Below are 19,586 nucleotides of genomic sequence, written 5' to 3'. Positions count from 1 at the left end.
CTTATGTTAATGTATTAGCTGAGATTTTTTTTTTCTTTTTTGAAACTTACATTTCCTTGTCTTTAATGAGATCAAACATTTTCTTCATCTGTTTGTTCTGTAATTATATTTCCTCTTTGGGAAATCATACATACATTTGTCCAGTTATGTAGTGGGGTCTTTGAGATTGTTTTCTTGATTTGTATGAAGTCTTTACTTTTTCATATAATTTTAATTACACAAGAAATACATGAATATACTCTTCTTCATAGAAAGTTCAAGCATTGTAGATAAAGCTTAAAATCCCTTTAGTCATATGAAGTCATTTTGCCCATTTGAAATTTATGATACGATGTGTGGATATTGGATCTAAATGAGTTTCCTAAAAATTGCTAAGCAATTAATTTATTAAACCATACTTGATGGATGCTAACTGAACTGACTGTGTTAATCATTTCACAATATATGTATATGTCAAATCGTTGTGTTGTATACCCTAAACTTATACAATATTGTATCAGTTATATCTCAATAAAACTGGAAACATTTTTTTTTTTGGAAAATTTTTTAATTAAATAATTTTAAACATATTTCCTTTCCACATTTATTTACAAAGCTTCATTTACCTTTTTAAAAATATTTAGCCATAGATTGGGGCTTACTCATTCTGATACTTTGATAAAGTCATTTGTTTTTGTGACACAGACTATATTTTAACCTGATGGGATTTATCTTCCTTTGGTTTTCACATTTTTATTTTTACTTCAGTCTGTATGTTAGTATGTATGTGTCTATGTTTTCTTGTCCACCAGGTGATTTTAAAGACAAATTTTTTTCTGCTGGAAATAAAGATGCTATTGATTTAGGTTTATTCTTTTGTATCCATTTTATTTTAAACTCTTTATCAGTTAAAATAGCTTTCAATTGATTCCTCTAGAAATCTATGCTTTTTCTTATATCCAATGCTACATTGAGAATTATTTAGTTTCATAAGAGTAGCATTCCTTTATTTCAAGAAGTATAACTACAGTTTTTCTTCTAGGTGGCAAATATTAAGAAGGAGACTCTTATTGTGTGGTATAAAGATGAAAGGGAGATATCAGTGGATGAAAAGCATGACTTTAAGGACGGTATATGTACCCTCCTTATAACAGAGGTAGGTGACTATAAATATAAAATGTAATGTATTAGTTCTGTACCCTACATTCTTCCAAAATACAGAGACTAGATTATGTGTTCCTTTGCCCTGGGCAAAGATCCCTGCCCTGATGTCACCCAAAAAGCAACCTGTAAGGACACAAAGGCTTCTCTCACCTTGTGATATGCAAGGATTTGTCAGATATCCAAACAATGTTGGCTGGACACCACAATTCTTGCCTCTCTGAGCTAGTTTTTTTCATAGATGGGTGAGTGGCAGGACAGTTAAGTGGATCTTTCTTTGTTTGCTCTTAAGCCTCATGATAACTTGTTCCCTAAAGGTACAGAGACAATCATAGTATTCACTTAAGTATAGATTTTTATCTACTTTTTGTCTAAAAGAGCATGCCTTTCAAATACATATGCTCATCAGTTTTTAACATGAAGGCAGAGTAAAAGATAAGGACTTTAAGCCTCAAATCAATTGTAGCCTTAGAGGAAGAAAACTCAGGACTGCTAGCTGGTCAGGTTATGATGGATAGTTCACCTGCGAACTGTTCATTGCTCACATGGCTAGATGCTTGTTCAGTGTGTTTTGATGTCAGTTCTATAAATCTCAGGGCCTGAAAAATGCAAACACCATATTCTGAGGCTACAATAAGTTGTAATGTGGTATATCTATTCCCCCCTTAGTTTTCAAAGAAAGATGCTGGGATTTATGAAGTTATCCTGAAAGACGACAGAGGAAAAGACAAGAGCAGATTGAAGCTTGTGGATGAAGGTCAGTCCACCCACAGCTGGGGTCCATTCTGTGTGTTCTGTATACAGGTGACCAGAATTCTGAGTGAGGCTGAGGTGAATGATTGAAGTCATGCTGATCTTTTGCCCACAGATTTTGTTTTAATTGCCATTCCAGCTGAGAGAACTACTGTTTTATTAAAAAATACTTCACGTTTAGTCTTCCTTGAAATCAGAAGTATAGTTTTGATCCTCAGAGAATTTATAGTCCGCAATCCACGAGAGGTCTGTTTTCAATATAAATCATCATTTTTATTTCAACCCTATGAAAAATGTTCCAGGATCAAAAACTACCATGAAAGCATGTCTCAAAAGAGTCCACTCTCTAAAAGGTGGCAAGAAAGATTATATATGAAACTCGAAGCCTCTCAGTTAATAGCAGAGCAAGAAAGCAACTTCCATTTTCCAGAGACTACTGAGGACAATTATATCATGATAATGAAAACCTACATGGGATGTCCACATTTCCAGTTTTGTTCCTGAACAAGATCTTTAACAACGTTGCTAACGAACAGCAGAAGTATGCCTTTGATTTCCCTTCCTACTCCTGGTGGAGGCAGGACTAAATGTGTTTATTGGCTGAGAAATACCAGGGGACCTAGATGGTTATTCATCATGAATTGATGATACAGATAAGAACACTTCCTCTAATGTAAATGAAGCCTTCCTGGGACTTAGGAAGATGAGAATCCTAAAACCAAGAAGCTTCCTGGAAATCTCATTGTGGCTCTTTCTCTAGAATGTAAACATGGTGACAGTTACAAAGAATTCAAGGGAGCAAAAATATCAAAATAAGAGCAGGAATCTTTTGAAACGATAAAAATTAAGTTCTTTGTTACCAATCGGTCAATAAATTCACCTTGTGACAGGATGTTTTTGAGAGCACGTGTGACTAACAGTTTGAGATTTGACTTGACATTGAGCATTTCTATGCTAAAACTTTGTTTGTGAATCTCTATCCACAGCCTTTGAAGAACTGATGACTGAAGTATGTAAAACAATAGGTAAGTTCTCACAGGGCAATGCTTCATTCGTCTCCAGGATGGGCTTACAGGTGTTTGAAATAATGTGTTTTCTTCTTGCAGCTTTGTCTGCAACAGACCTGAAGGTCCAGAGTACAGCTGAGGGCATCCGGCTGTACTCTTTTGTTACTTACTACGTGCATGATCTGAAAGTTAACTGGTCCCACAAGTAAGTAAATAACAACATAAATGCTGTGTAGAAATTCTTTCTCCACTCAGGGGAAGGACTGGGAAAAACAACAACCCTCTGTTCCTCTCAGGTAAGGCATCTTCTTACTTCTCGGGTCTGATGTTGATGAGTGTAGGACAGAAGCACCAGGCCATCCCTTTAGTGTGAGGTTAGCACTCTCCCTCAGCACGTACATGGTGAGGCCAGCGATGGCTTAAAGCCTCTGTCTTTGTGATCTGGGACGTATCATAATTCGTAGACGCCTCAGTAACGTGACCTCCGCCTCCATACAGTCATGCTTTGCCAGATTCTTATTCCATCTTTCTACACACTCCTAGACCACGCTGTGCTCTGGAACAAAACTGAGGCAGCATTGCACCAGATTTCCTGTTGTATGAATTAATGGCCAATAAGCCTGATCTAGAGCAGTGCCCGAGTTTATCATCGTTGTTGTTCATAGCAGTTGGCATAGTGGGTATTAGCATGTTTCCTTGGAAGGCTTTGGAGATCTCAAGATGACTTTGGGAATGTGTATTTGAACTGGATTGAGCCTGAAGATCTGTTCTAATCCCAGGCTTCCTTTGCACAGTTATAGAGGGATTTCACTCAAGTTTTCCTTGGGGATTCCAAGAGCTAAGATAGGTTTCTTAGTCAAACCAGGTCTCCCACTTACACTATCATCAGGGTCCTTGATCTCTGTGCTTCCTTGAAATTTCCTGAGCTGAAAGAGGACAGCAGGCTGCCAAAGAAATCTGGTGGGGCACATATACCTTTAGTCCACTCTTGGGATGCAGCAGATGCTAATTCCCAAAGTCCTTATGAATCTCACTGAGGAGAAGGTCACCGTGGCATCCCTGGGAGGATACGGACAACAATGTTTATTTAGATCTTCCCTTCAGTGGACATTTACAATACGCTGGGCACTGCTCCAAGCCCTTTAGATGTGTGAATTCATTTAATATTCAAACTCTACGAGGTAGGTTCTTCTCACTTTAGTGACTAGGAAGCTCAGACTCAGGGAGGTGACTTGCCTGAGGTCACACAGCTATGTGACAGGTGGAGGGCTGAGCCCAGGCAGCCTGCCTCCAGAGCCCCCGCCCCATCACGGCACTACCCGTGGGTTCAAGTTGCGTTAAAAGTCTAGACTGAACATTTAAGCAGAGCTGGGTCCCACAAAACAGTCATTTGTGTTTTCTCTAAAATGACTTCACTGTTTTAGAATAGTATTTTATTACGTTTATTATCATTACTATTAATTTCCTGAGTTCTTTAAAAAAAAAAAATGAGAACAAGTGAAATTCCACTTTGAATGCTTGGAGTTTCATTCCTTTGTTCTATTTCTTTCAGAATACATTTTAGGAAAGTAATTATAAGTTAAAATAGATCAAATTCTAGGAAATTCCTCCGTGACATCTAGGACATTCTAATATATCCATCTGAAGAATGAGATGATAAATTAATTGAATCATCAATCAAAAGGCTTTACATCATCTCTAAAAGAATACATGTTCAAAAAAATTAGAACATTGGGTTTTGAGGAAACTCCTACTGGAGTAGCAAGACATAAACTTTGTTTGGTCTAGTCAGCTAAATGAATGTCTTGTGTGCACACACATGTGTGCCTGTAAAAGGTTCAGGAACCAAGGACTGGTTGTCTTCCCTGTCTTTATGAAAGTATGTGGTGTGATGAGGAAAAAAACCTTGAAATGGGTTTGGATCTTGACTTTGCTCCTGTCTTCCCTTGGATCTTAGACAAGTCATCTAATTTTCTGAATCCCAGGTTTCTCTCGTATAAAATAGGAGCAATAATACCTGTTCTAGCTCATAACACTGATGGACCCAATGAGAGAATGAATGGCATTTTGTAAACCATGAAGTCCTTTACAAACCTAAGGTACTATTATGCATATTAGCTAGAGATTAAAGAACTCAGACAGACTTACCATTAGCAAAGCTGAGAACTATCTGTCTTTCTAACTCTCTGAGACATATACTATATTGCTCAGGCTAACGTCTATGTGTACAGATGGGTTCCTTTATCCTACATTTTATGGCATTTTAATTTTAATATCTTTTAAAGAATGTAGTATATAAGAAAAATGCTGAATATTTATTTGAAGTCTGAAATTTTTTTGGTGGAGATTTTTTGGTTTTTATTTTTTTAAGTTCATTTTGTTTATTATAACCACAAACATAATACATGTTTTAGAAAATATATTTAATATCATATTACAAATTAGAAAGAGTTTATACTATGGTATCATCTATGGTGTTCCTAGCCATAGTATGAACATTTTGGGGTACTTCCTTCCGGTCTTTTCTCTATGCATAATTGTTACCATAATAAAGTAGTTTTGTATACTGCTTTTTTTTTCTTCCTCACGTTTGCAAACTCTTCATAGAGTTTATTTTAACATCATTGAGAGTACACTACCTCTGCCTTCCTCTTACTTCATCTGTAACAGTAGCATTTCTAGACTGTCAGATGAAAGGGTTCTATTTGCTTTTATTCTCTTGTAAAGAATACAATGCATGGGTATGCTCGTGACCTACTATAGAATATGGGGAAACTCACATCCAGGGTCAGAGAAAGTGCCTCATTCATTCTGACAGCAACTCTGCTTTTCATTTATTCTTGGCCGTACTACTGAGTGCACATTTACGTTTGTTTTAAATAGCTTTGTAACCGTGTGTGTCAATAGATGTCAGCCACAGATGAACCTCTTTAGGTCTGTTTTTAACTAGTCTGTAAAATCCCATTTATAGCCACGGACCATCTGCATGAAATATGCAGTAATATAATATGGACTTTGGCCTTCTCACTTTAAAGATTCCCTTAGTCCTACAAATAAACCTGAGCGGAAACAAAGATAATTAATACCCCTGAGAAGTATTGGTGCTACAATCTGGGCCCCAGACTGCTGTTGGGAGTGAAATGTGCAGACTGCCAGACCCCCACCCCAGGCCTTGGAATCCACACTCTGTGATTCAGGGCCCATAATTTCTCTGAAGCAGAAGAACATATGCCGATCCCATGTTATTTCAAAGTCTGTACAACTTTATGGTAAGACCTTCAGTAAGAAGAGACAAAGTAAAGATAAGCTCTGGATGAAAGCCAACGATTATGATGTTTTCTTTTGATAAAAACAGCGGGGCTGCTATTAAGTACACAGACAGAGTTAAGAGTGGGGTCACCACGAAGCAGATCTGGCTGCAGATCAACGAGCCCACTCCGAACGACAAAGGGAAATACGTGATGGAGCTCTTTGATGGCAAAACTGGACACCAGAAGACACTGGATCTTTCTGGAGAAGGTAAACGGATATTCTGCAGGTTGGAACCTACTGTGGAGATGAGGGCATTTTAAAAAGAATGAAGTGTGATAAGAGGGCATTATGCTTGACTATTGGAAGATGATGGGAGATTTTAATAAAGCAGTTTAAATTCAGCCACGGTGGTAGAAGCAAAAATTCAATGAGTGGAGAATCAGTAAAAAGTAAAGTGGAGACAGTGAACGTGGAGAGAAAGCGCTGCTCTTCCAAGATGCTTACAGAGAAGGGCAGGTTGATTTACAATCAACTGAGCAGGAACAAACACTGAAAAAGGATCATTTTATGGTAACTGAAAAGCGAGTATGTTCATAGAGTCCAAGAAATCGGTTGATTTGGAAGGATTAGAGGTGTGAATGATGGAGAATGATTGATGTCTCAGGGTTCTGAAGAACAGAAGCTTGGAGTTGCGGGGCAGAGGTGAACGCAATGGCTTTGGGAAGGAGCAGGGATGCCTTTTCTTCAGAAACCAGAAGGGAGTAAATGTGAATAAGCAAAGATAAATATTGAGGGGAACAGAGGGAAGTTAGAAAAGTGGCCTCAGATTTCTCGGCCTTTTGGGAGAATGAGGGGCTCTGGAAAGAATAGGGACATGGAGAAGAAAGTAATGAGATGCAGAAGGCAGTTTTCCATCTAAGAACAAACAGGAAAGGTGATGCGCAGCTATTAATTAGAATTTTAAAAGTTAAAAAATGTACAATCACAAATAAAAAGTTAAAAACCCTGTGCCATTTCTCCCTCTTCTGGTACTTTGCTCATCTTACTCTTTCCTAAAGAAAGGTGTTTGTGTGAAGTTACCAAAGGAGACTGTGGGCTGACTTTTCCTCTACGGCTTCGTATATTAAAATGCAATGACTCTTCATGTTTTCATCCTCAGAGTAGATTCACAACTTAGAGAGCAGCCTTTCAACCCTGCCCTGGGTGGTTTTGGGCTGAGTACCCCTCCCCTCACCCCACCCACCCTTTATGACTGGTAAGGCTCCCTGAAGGATCTCTGTGGGGATGAGCAGCTCCCCAGGGACTCGGTCCCCCGGCCACACTGTGCCCAAGTCACACCCTGCAGAGATGGTGATGGGGAATTGCTTCTGCGATGCATCTGACCCTTGGAGACACAATAGAAAAGGGAGACAAGAAGTGGGCAGATACGTTCAGAACTTATTTAAAATTTGCTTTTACTCTCTGCTCACCGAAGCTCATTTAACTACCCGGCTCTCAAATCCCCCTTAAGCAAAAGGCCCTGGATTGTCTGACCAACGTTGCCACTGGCACCAAACACACTGGCTCAGCCATGCCCATCTCCTTCTAGTGTGGCATGAGCAGGAAAAGCAGCCCTAAGTAGCCTGCCTTAGCCCAGCTGGTCTAGAGGCTTTAAGCCTGGCTTTACGCTTATTTTTCCCTTCTGTAAAGAAGAGAGCAAACTAGTATTATGGACATATTTTCTAGACATAAAATGTTGTGATTCCCAGACCACAGAGGAGCTTAAAGACCAGGTGAGAGAAATTTAAAAATGAAGCTTTTGGCCTGAAGTCTTCCAAGTGCCTTACTCGCAGGCTCGGAAAAAAAATAATTATCTTAGAGCTCCATAGCTCTCATTTCCTTGTCTCCCTGTCTTATTTTTCGTCTCCTGCACAGTGTAGAAGTATCGCTTCAGGCCAGCACTGGCCCACACTGTGATCCTAGTAACTCCTCGTGCCCTTTACCGCAAACGGACGGGCAGGACCACAGAACTGTCTGGCTAGGAGGCTGCGACGTGCGGGATGATTTAATGAGAGAAAAGCTTTTCTGATGCTCAGGATGCTTAATAGACAACCAAGTTTTTTTGGAAACAGACCTTTCTTCCCATTTCATCTTTGGCAGAGCAAATCTTTCCCCTTCTGTTTGGAGGGTTGAAGGCTTCTCACTGAATTGAGAGCTTCTAAAATCCACTATTTCATGCTTTCTGCCTAGAAAGTGTTTGCTTCTCTTGTTAAGCCCATCAAGTTGTAGAGGGACCGCTCGGGCGCAGCCTCATTCAAAGCCAGCTGAATTTTGTCTGGACCGCTTACACTGCCCTCAGGTTGTGAGCTTTAATAGACCCCTGTGTGTGGCCAGTTCTGGGTGAGAAAATTCTAACTTCTCTTTTTTGTCTCTTCAAGTGTACAAGGAAGCCTTTGATGAATTCCAGAGATTAAAGTAAGTCCCTCTTTCCCAGCGATGCCACGGGCACTCTTGTCTCTGACGCGTGCTGCTCCCCATTGGCTGTTAGAGGGTCTTTCATTTGGGCAAGCGCGGTCTGAGCAGCATTTCCTGCTGCTTTGTTGAGCAGCAAAAACATGAAATGCAGTCGAGGTTGGCTACTTTGAAGTAACACTAAAACAAAATCCTTCTTTGTTTGTCTGTTTGTTTCTGTCAACCACAGACAAGCTGCCATCGCGGAGAAAAGTAAGTAAACCCCTGCGTGTTTATTCCTGGTGTGGTTTCAAAATACAACTTTTGTTTTTCTGTTATGACTCAGATGTAGGAGAGTGAAAGCGTTTTTTTTCCTTTTCTTTCATTTCTCTCTATATATTTTAAATCTTAGGTGTTCTGCATGTGTTTTCATTTAGTCTCTTCAGTAAGAATGTCTGTGAAAAGAAGGTCTCAGGTTACACTGTGAGAATGGCACCCAGCCTTGACTTGAAAAATCTCTGGGCTGCAAATCACACAGTAGGATTTTAATCGCTTGCAGCAGGCACCATGTGTCAGAAAAATGTATATATGATAAAGAGAAGAAAAAATAGGAAACTTTGTAGGTTTGGTATCAGGTAAATCGCTATAGCTGGTCCCCCAGCAAGTAGTCCCATTTTCCTGAGGGGCCGAATAAGGCTGAGTGACCCTGACCCAGCAGTCAAGCCTGTGTCCCTAAAAATGTGCTGACTCCTGACCTCTCTCAACCGTGCTTCACACAGAGATTTCTAGAACTCAGTCTACAGGATGCCGGGAGTCACAGACAAATCATCGTGGTAATTCAGGTTCTTTCTCAGTGTGGGAGCAGAACCTGAAAACCGTTGAGGGTTAAAGTTGTAGGGTTGGCCCTGAGCTGGGTGGAAGGGAACCAGGAGGAGGAGGAGTGAGAAGTAGAGTTGTCCGCCTGTCAGTGGCTCCTGGTCACTCAGAAGAGAACTTTTCACCTTTGACCTGCAAGGCCTTCCTCCCTCCTTCCTCCCTCCTGCTCCTGCCTGGGGCTTGTGAGGCCGAGGCCAGCACCAGGCGCAACGGGACAGTGTCAGAGCCGGAGCCGGAGCCAGGCCTCGCCCGTTCTTGAACTCTCTTGTGGACAAGGAGCCTGACCCTCCCTCTGGTTCATGAGCTCCTCCCAGAGGTCTGTGGACCACAGCAGCTGAGAGCCGGAAGAGACCTGAGAGCCCTTCTAGCTCCATGTTCTTAAACGTGTGCATAGAACGCTTAATTCAAACAAAAGCTTCCCAGTATATAACATAGGTAAGAGCTGAATTATCTTTGGTGAAGTCAGGATGAATCCCGTGGGTGCCGTGGAGCAGAGTTTAGAAGCTTCATGTCCATGGGTTTAATGCAAGCCCCCCGCCCCACCGATGGGGAGACTGAGGTCCACACAGTGACGTGACTCACCTAATACCTCACAGCAGGTGGTGCAGGGGGCCAGGTGATGGGTTGGGCCCACAAGTGGTGTAAGGGCAACGGGGTCAGCAGGAGAAGGCAGTTAAGACTCACTCAAAGATTTGGCCTGACTTACTGGACAAGGGATTGTATTGATAGAAATAAGGATGTAGAGTCACACATTCATTGAAGTAGGCTGAAAACGAGAGGGTGGTGGCTACTGCGTCAGTGTTGACTGAATGACAGAAAGGCGTCCTTCCCTGGGGCCGAGGCAGTCACACCCACAGCACAAAGCTTGCGGGGGATGGGGGGTGGGTGTCAGCCCTGGATTTCAGCACCCTTCCCGTCCCCTGTCCCCTCAGCCATAGACAGGAGCTCTGCAGAGCATCTCAAGAACTCCCGGGAGATGAGGAAGGGGAACTCTCTAGGGAAGGCCCCAAGGAAAGCCCACATCTTCTCCAGCCTCCAGATCTCCCTGGCACACAGCCTCCGGTTATGTAACCTTTTCGAATGAAAGAGAAGCCCATGAAAGAGGCCAAGATCTGCTCTGCCTCCAGGAGAGCCAGGGCTGAGAATAGCCGGGAAAGTTACAGAGCAGATCTCGATACAGTAAAGTGACCTCAAGTTGATATTTCAGGTACAGATAGAGGCACCCGTGTGTGAAGAAGATGAACATTCAGAATTACTGGATCATTTTCTTATTTTGCATATTGAAAGCAGGTATAAAATAACTGCAAGGAGAGGGAAACTACACAGGAAAATGAGTTCCGCTGGGTGGCTTTGTGCGTGTGATTGCTGGCGCTCATCGTTTCAGTGATTAACCAGAAATGCCTGTGCTTGCAGATCGCGCCCGGATAGTGGGAGGCCTCCCCGATGTGGTCACCGTCCAGGAGGGCAAGGTAAGCATGGAGCACTCCTGTCCCCAATTCTTCCGCGCTAGGAAGGGCTTCCAGGGCCCCATACTTTGTTCCTTCTTTTAAGATGCATCCTACCACCTTCATCGTATGCCACGGCTGCTTACGCCTGACTTCAGAATAGCCACATACAAGGTTCAAAATGCAGTCAGTTTTCCACTCATCTGAATGTTTTGTAGGTCAAGCATCAGGATGCACGTTTGTCTGATGTGGGTATATGTAGACCTCTTAGTCTCTTTCCAGAAGTGATTTCCCTTTAACATCAGGAGAAGCAGAAAATGTTCAGTCATAATTATGTGACGAACGTAATTGAAGAAGCAACCTCTCACACTAGTAGAAAATGGGCTGACCTAGGAGATTCCTCACCTTTGGAGGGAAACGTGCTGCTCTGTGAATTTCTACAGGCCCCTTCTCAGCTGAAAACTGATTTATTTCCATTTGGTTTTAAACTGGTATTTCTTGGATCCATAAGAATCTCTCTGAAGAGCAGTGAACGTAATTTCTAACCTGGATTCACTTTCTTCATCCCTGTGTTTCATTAAAACAAATTTAATATGCCAGTCACAGGAGGAGGGGTGTTTGTAGTGGAACAACATCTTTTCCCACCTCCAAAGGGCAATGAAGACGTATGATGGGTGATTGGGACTATGATGACGAACAGGGCACATCTAAGGCTTTAATGAGAGGTCAGTTCATTCAGCTATGTTTCTTCGTGCCTGGAAAATAGGACCACAGTTGACTTTAAGCTCAACTGCTGCAGGGTTGCTTTTGTTTTGAAACTCTATTTTCCATTTTCTTCACCTAATGAGGTTCAAAATATTCAACTCACTGGGTGGTAGTGAGAATTGAGAGAGAGAATGTATGTGAAAGCATTCCGTGATCTATAACTCAAATATATAGTATAGGTAATAGTTTTCCTGGACACCCAAGGTGCATGGGAGTTTTGTTTAGTTTTGATAAAAGTTTTAATATGCATGAAATCACAGTTTCCCAGAACATATACGTGGTCTGCTTGGATAAGTTTAATGTCAATAGTTTGACTCATATTTTTCTTGCTGAAATGTGTTTGCAGAATAATTCAGTAAGAAGTGCTAATTAATCATGGGAAGAAAACAAATTTCTTAATATCTACCCAATTCTAAATGATGCTCTTACAGAAGAGGTAACAAGTGATCATATAAGGTCCTTCTAGATAGAAGGCTGTCCTTTTCCCTGTATATGGTGAGCCCTAGCTCTTTTCCTTATAATTTCTGGACTTCGGTAAGAAAAAAAATGCAAGAATGGAATTTAAAATGTGAAGTAAATTTAACATCTTTGGTCATCAGGAAAATGCAAATTAAAACCACAATGAAATATCACGACACACCTATCAGAATTGCTAAAATAAAAAGACAGTGACAACAACAAATGCTGGTGAAGATGCAGAGAGACTGCATCAGTCCTACATTGCTGGTGGAAATGTAGACCAAAATTATACAGCTACTTGGGAAAACAGTTTGGCAGTTTCTTTAAAAAAAATGAAATATACATTTACCATATGACCCAGCAATTGTACTCCTGGGCATTTATCTCAGAGAAATTAAAACTTATGTTCACATAAAAATCTGTACACAAATGTTCATAGCAGCTTTATTCATAATAGCCCCACACTGGAAACAGCCCAGATGACCCTAACAGGTATATACATACCATGGCACACTTCTCAGCAATAGAAAGGGACAAACTATTGATACCTGCAATAACTGGCATGAATCTGCAAGGAATTATGCTCAGTGTAAAAGGCACTCTCAAAACGTTACATTACTGTATGATGCTATTTATATAATGCTTTGGAAGTTATAAAGTTTTAGAAATGGAAAACAGATTAGTGGTTGCCAGGAGTTAGGAACAGCTTGGGAGGGAGAAGCAGGAGGGATCCTTGTGGGGATGGAAAGGTTCTGTATCTTGACTGAGGTTGTGGATACACGAACCTAGACAGGTGATAGAATTGAATACAACTAAACACACACAAATACAAGAAAAACTGGGGAAATCTGTTATATCAATGTCAGTGTACTGGTTGTGATATACTATAGTTTTGTAAAATGTTACTATTGGGGGAAACCGGGTAAAGAACATACAGAATCTATTATTTCTTATACTGTATATGAATCTATGATTATCTAAAAAATATTTCAACAAAAAAGTGAAGTTAAATTATAGGCCTAAACATTGATCTTTTAAAATAAGAGGGTTTCAGCACAGATGGTAATATAATAAAATATTAGGAACTAGGAATACATTCTGGCAGAGCACCTCTGCAACTGCAAAAGCTCAAGTGGGTTTGGGGGGAGAAATAAAATGAGGAAGATGGGATATGAAAATGAGGCACATTATCTGAAGCAGCTGTTAAGATTCTGCTGCTGGGCCCGGTGACACAAACGAAATGCAAAAGCAAGCAGGTGGAGATCATGGCAACGAGGAGATTTCTCTACTGAGACAGAGTCCAAAATGCCACATTAGAGCAAAAAAGCATCTGTGTGTTTATAGGAACTGGAAGCAAATGCCTTTGTGGGGCTTTGATGATAAATGTTCCTAAAGCCAGAAAGCCAAGGCCCCGAAGAAACCTACTCAGGTGTGATTTCAAACTGTAACTCACACAGGTGCACACAGCCCGGCCCGGGAGGTTTAGGTTTATCCTCCATCCGGTCAGGCCGGCCCCCAGAAGGACGCTTCAAGTTGGATCGTTAATCTGATACATCTCCTCCCCTCTCATGAAATCTGTTTTCCAGGTGCTTAACCTCACCTGCACAGTGTGGGGCAACCCGACTCCGGAGGTCTCCTGGCTGAGGAACGAGAAGCTCTTGTCCTCGGACGAGCACTGCAACCTCAGGTTTGAGGCCGGCAAGACCGCCTACTTCACCATCAGCGGGGTCAGAACGTCCGACTCGGGCAAGTATGGGCTGGTCGTGAAGAACTCGTACGGCTCGGAGATCAGCGACTTCACTGTCAGCGTGTTCATCCCGGAGGAGGAGCCCGCGAAGGGCGACAAGAAGGCCAAGTGACCGGAGGGCGAGGGGGCCGAGGGGGGCGAGCCACACCGCACTGCCTCGGGCTACGTGTGTGCGAAGGGTTCGAGCTGAGCGCAAGGAAGTCTCCGTGCTTCCTACTCCCTATTTTTGTGCTGGCTTTGGGGGTCGGGGGGATTGTCAAATCTTTATTCATATAAGGAAGCACCGACTAACGACATTGTAATCGTTTTTCTTTACCTACAAATTGTGTTAAGAAAATAACATTGGTAGCGCAAATATGAGGAAACAGTTTTAAGGCAAAGACCCGGATAAAGTCAGAGGGACGTTGAATGGGGGTGGGAGAAACGTGCTGTGGAGCCGTTTGGGCTCGGCCAGCCTTTCAGCAGTCAGTTCTCCTGGTTCGCACTGAGGCGGCAGCGTCCAGTCAGACACGACAAGCTGTTAAGTCAACCAGTCTGTGTCGTGTGTTGTAGCAAGAGCCGTGTGTGCGTTCTGTGGGCGGCCTGGTGATTTGGAAGCTCTCGGTCCTAATAAACAGTTCACACCCCTCTGCTCCCCCGTCAGTGCTTCTCTCCTTACTGGTTTGGCTGCCCAGCTGGGTGGCCTCCGCTGGGTGACCTTTCTGGCCTCTTCTTGTAACACGTCTTCTGAATTTTAAATTCCTTTTGGTTAAAGCAGTGCCTTCACAACACAACCACATAAGGCATCCCAGGTCGGTTGAAGTTCAGAGGTGTGAACTTGCTCCGTCACTGTACATCTGGTAGCTCACCAGGCGATCCGTCAGGTCTCTTCCATTGTTAAGATACCCGGAGTCACCGAATGTAATGTGTCAACAAAGGATAATAAGATGGCGTGGGGCGTCTAGCACCAGAATTGGCGACTAAGGCCGCAGCTGAGAATAAAGGGCACTAAAGGATGGTCACTCTAAGTTCAGAGAACTGCCAGCTCTGGGGCCTGCCCCTTGCGGCAGCGTTTTCTGCTTGAGGGAATTTGGGCCTCCCCACCCCTACCCCTAACTCCCAGCCACCACACACACACACACACACACACACACACACACACACAACACAGGAGGAAAAGAGTAACTGTGAAAGCCACCCCTGCCTTCGTCCTGTCAAGGGTCAGGGATGGGACGACAGACTCCCTCACACAGTTTGGAGGGGCACCTACACACCCTCTCCTTTGCAAGGATCAGGACTGCAACTTGCCTTTCACCTGACTGTAGCCCCCACTATCGCCCTGACGCTGACCACCGGCAGGAGCGAGCTGCTGCCCTCCCACGGTCAGACACGGCAGGCGGATGAGTTTCCCAGGGTCCCGTGGACCCTGCAGAAAGTGCCGACCTGAGCAGGCTGACCTTCTACTCCCAGGACGAGTGGACCCAGAAAGAAAGTGGATGCCCATAGGGAAGCCACAGAGAGGAGACAGGGGTGAAGCAGGGGGGCTCTGTCCAAAGAGCTGCACAAGTGAGAGCTGTGCAGGTGAGAGGCCCAAGACTCTCCACAGGACCCCCGGCACCCCACGAGCACCAGCAGCTGAGCCCCCAGCGTTGGGAGGAGGGTGGGAGGGAGGTGCCTGCCAGCAGAACTTGCCACCCTGATCCCCGCTCCACGCTCCTGGAACCCCTGGAGCCCAGACCAGGGAAAACAGGAAGGATTTTGAATCCAATGAAAACACAGGTTTAAAACAGTGTGTTCTAAATTTTGGAATTGTGTGGAAACTTAGGAAATGAGAGTGTGCTACCCCTGAGCTCGCCGCCACCCAGCAGAGGGAGACTTGCCGGAAGGCAGTGGGAGTGAGGGAAAGGAAGACCTTCCGTGTTCACAGCTCTAAAGCCGAGGCTTCTCAGTAACATGGTTATGAGAATTATTTCAGCCATTATAATGACCGAACGAAATCAATTACATCATGATTTGATGGCTTAGGTAAAAAGCTGCTGTTTCTACAGGAAAAATAGAACTGAAACGATAGCTCTATCAATTCCGTGATACTCATGGTCCTCCTGACTCAGAGGAATTCATCCGTCACCTGCTAAATGTGAGCAATTATAACACAGAGGATCAATAGAAAAGACTATTCAAAGTTTAGTTTTCTAAAGTTAATATTCAACATATTAATATAATAAACTTAAAAATCTAGATTTTAAATCCTTGAAGTTTAACTTTAAAACCTTATTTTTCTAATTTAAAAACATAGCCATTGAAAAAATTAATTTTAAGGGTGCTTTAATAGCATAACTAAGTTCCCTTTAACTTGTTAAACTGTATTTATAAATTAACATATTTGCTTTCCATTTTAAGTACTACTATTGTCTGACTTAACCAACAAAAACTTTCCAAGAACTTAAATAACTTTAATTACCTATAAAACTAAGTATACAAAATTTTGAGTTCTCTTAAATGTTCTCAAATTGTACATAAACTTAGTAAGACTTCAACATAAAAATCACAATTAGACATTTTAGTTAGAATCATAAGCTATTACTAGGATTAATTATCTAAAACATTACAGGTACATAAAAATCAAATACGCACAGACTCCATAATGCAAAAATACTAATGTTACCTAGATGTAGCCCCTAGAGCCTGAGACTGGAGTTCTAATACCCATGCCAGAATGAGAGGCGTAGATTCGGATTGTTTGTGATGGGGAGCTGCACACCAAGACCTCAGCACAGCGCTGGGATGCACAAAAGGTGGTTTAGACAAAAAAAACAAGGATAGTAAAAATATCACCAGCTGACATGGAGAAGCTCTACTGAAGCTTGCCATCTGCCTGGGAGTGGTTCTGGGGAGAAAAACAAAGTTAACGGGTTCCTCAAGCCAGTACTGCACACTCGTGGGGTCCACATTTACAACAAGCACCACATGGTATAGGAATCCCAAACCAAGAGTTCCCATAAAAATGGCCAGTGTCCGGGCCCCAGAGAAGCAAATGTAAAACGACACTACAAGGAACTTCTGTGTCTGCCCACAAAGGATTGCTGTTATGGAAATTATCCTCCCACCATAAACAACTAGAAAACCAGGCACAATATATGTGGAAAAAAACTGTTTGGGGCGTTGGCTAGTGAACATGCAGGGCTGTGATGCCCCAGAGAAAGGGAAACAGTAACGAAAGACCTGTGATTTCTCCAATTTGTTGCCTGGACAGAGTGTTCAGGCTGCAGTCCAGCCAGGGGGACCGAAAGAGAACCTGTCAGTCTCACTGAGTTGAGGAGATAGAGACTGTAGTTCAAGGAGGCTGAAGTGGCTGGGATTCGTGGGAAAGGGCAATGGAGGGAAGAGTTGCACAGAGAGGAGCACGGACTGCAGCAGACAGGTCTCTGGCTGAGCGCTGCTCTGGGAGTGCGGGAGAACCTGGGAGGTGGGGGGACAAGGAGTCCTGGGAGCTCACGCAGACTCGGAGCAGTTCTCCTCCCCACCAGCCGGAATGAAAATGTTCACTGTAATACATGGAACATTGGGTAGAGGCCTCAGAAGTTGCTCACCTTAGTAGTGGGGCTAAATTAACTCTCAACTGAAAGCTGCCCTGGACACACACTCACAAAGTTTGAAAGCAAGACTCCAGAGGATCAAATATCTATGGTAACGTAATAGTGTGTCAGGACAAAGTGCAACACACTTTAAATGAATGCATCATCTAGCAGTGTGACATTCATAACAGCTGGCATCCAATCAAAATCAGCAGGTGTGCAAAGAAGCAAGAAAATATGATTAATAACCAGGAGAAAAGTACATTAAAGGTAAATAAGTTCTGTGGATATAATGTACAGCATGTAACTATTATTACAATAGTTAATAATACTGTACTGCCTATTTACAAGTTCCTAAGAGAGTAGATGGTAAAAGTTCTCATCACAAGAAAAAGAAATTTGTAACTATGTGAGGTGTTGTTAACTAAACTTACTGTGGTAATCATTTCACAATATATACATATGTCAAATCATCATGTTGTATACCTAAAACTAATACAATGTTATATGTCCATTATATCTCAATAAAACTGGGAAAAATACTTTATACACAAATTTTATGGAAGTATCAAGAATAATTCATTATTAATTTAATACAATTTGAGCAGATAATGAAAATTCAAAATAATTTTTAGTCATTTTTAGCACAATGCAATCCCAACAGCAAATGTAATCATAATTTCAATAAAAGATGCTTAAGTAGCTTTTGAAATATGATGAGCTATGTGTATATAAGTTATTTGTTGGTAGCTTATAGGTATGTAACTTGAAATGGCATTGCTATAGTTTTATGATCATTAATCTAAGTTAGCAGAAGTCTACAATCTAATAAAATGGTACATGAGGAAAAAAAGTATATTAATAAAAACAAAGCCAGAAATGACAGAGATGATTGAATTAGCAGACATGGGCCTTAAAACATCTGTTATAACTATATTCTATATTTTCAAGAAGCCAGATGAAATACTGAATATGTTAAGTAGAGACATGGAAGAATACCAAGGCATATCATGATGAATTTGCTGAAAAACATTGGTAAAGAGAAAATCTTAAAAGCAGCCAGAGGGAAAAAGACAAATTATGTACAGAGGAACAAAAGTGAGACTAACGCAAGACTTCTCATGAGAAGCTATAGAAGCCAGAGGACCATGGAGTGAGATCTTTAAAGTGCCAAGTAAAAAGCAAACCAAAAACTCTCAACCTAGTATTCTCTACCGACTGAAAATGTTATTTAAAAATTAAGGCAAGGACTTCCCTGGTGGCACAGTGGTTAAGAATCCGCCTGCCAATGCAGGAGACACGGGTTCGAGCCCTGGTCCGGGAAGATCCCACATGCCGCAGAGCAACAAAGCCCATGTGCCACAGTGACTGAGCCTGTGCTCTAGAGCCCGTGAGCCACAACTACTGAGCCCACGTGATGCAACTACTGAAGCCCGCGCGCCTAGAGCCCGTGCTCCACAACAAGAGAAGCCACCACAATGAGGAGCCCATGCACCACAACGAAGAGTAACCCCTGCTCGCCGCAACTGGAGAAAGCCCGCACGTAGCAACGAAGATCTAACGCAGCCAAAAATAAATAAATAAATTTATTTAAAAAAATTAAGGCAAAATAAAGACTTTACAGTATCTGTCAAACTAAAGCAGAGAGGTCTGCCACCAGCAGATCTGCACTGTAAGAAATGTTCAAGGAAGTTCTTCGGACAGAAGGCAAGTGGCATCAGATGGAAGTTCAGATCAACGAAGAATGAAACGTAGCGGAAGTGGCAAACATGTCGGCAAATATGAAGTACATTTTTCTCATTTGTATTTTCTTCTTGTTCCTAATGCACCTCTGCCAGAGGCACCCTGGCCCGGCCTGGTACCCAGCGCCTGTACTCCCTCCACCCGGACCTCGGCCAGCCCTAGGGTTCCCAGGCCTCAGCATCAGTACCATCAGAGGTGCTGCTTGGGGATAGATGCAGTCCCGCCAGGATAATGTACCATCCCTTCATCCCTCTAGTCTCAGGAAGTCCAACCTTACCCAGGGCTGGACCACTCAGGAGGCTCCTGCATTGTCTGCATGAGAGCAGCGGCCGAGAAGACGAGGATGCACTGACCAGAGAGACGTTTCGGAGGTAAATGGGCAGGGCTTGGGTGGAATTGCTCAGGAGGACTCACC

General features: G+C 42.6%; 1 protein-coding gene across 1 annotated transcript in view; it reads left to right on the top strand.

The window, feature by feature from the left end:
• The window catches only part of MYOM1 (myomesin 1), a 137,264-nt gene extending 122,759 nt beyond the window's left edge, over window positions 1-14,505 (top strand). The window contains exons 29-37 of the mRNA XM_082353480.1: window positions 1,022-1,135; window positions 1,810-1,897; window positions 2,880-2,918; window positions 3,000-3,105; window positions 6,256-6,419; window positions 8,570-8,606; window positions 8,833-8,855; window positions 10,872-10,927; window positions 13,714-14,505. Coding sequence (XP_082209606.1) covers window positions 1,022-1,135; window positions 1,810-1,897; window positions 2,880-2,918; window positions 3,000-3,105; window positions 6,256-6,419; window positions 8,570-8,606; window positions 8,833-8,855; window positions 10,872-10,927; window positions 13,714-13,986 — 900 coding nt within the window. The 3' untranslated portion in view covers window positions 13,987-14,505. The remainder of the gene's footprint in view (window positions 1-1,021; window positions 1,136-1,809; window positions 1,898-2,879; window positions 2,919-2,999; window positions 3,106-6,255; window positions 6,420-8,569; window positions 8,607-8,832; window positions 8,856-10,871; window positions 10,928-13,713) is intronic.
• Window positions 14,506-19,586: the final 5,081 nt, after the last annotated feature.

Source organism: Balaenoptera borealis, assembly GCF_965194805.1.
Source record: "Balaenoptera borealis genome assembly, chromosome: 14".
Classification (NCBI taxonomy): domain Eukaryota; kingdom Metazoa; phylum Chordata; class Mammalia; order Artiodactyla; family Balaenopteridae; genus Balaenoptera; species Balaenoptera borealis.
The sequence above is the reverse complement of the archived record's forward strand: the minus strand, read 5'-3'. Positions and strand labels throughout refer to the sequence as shown.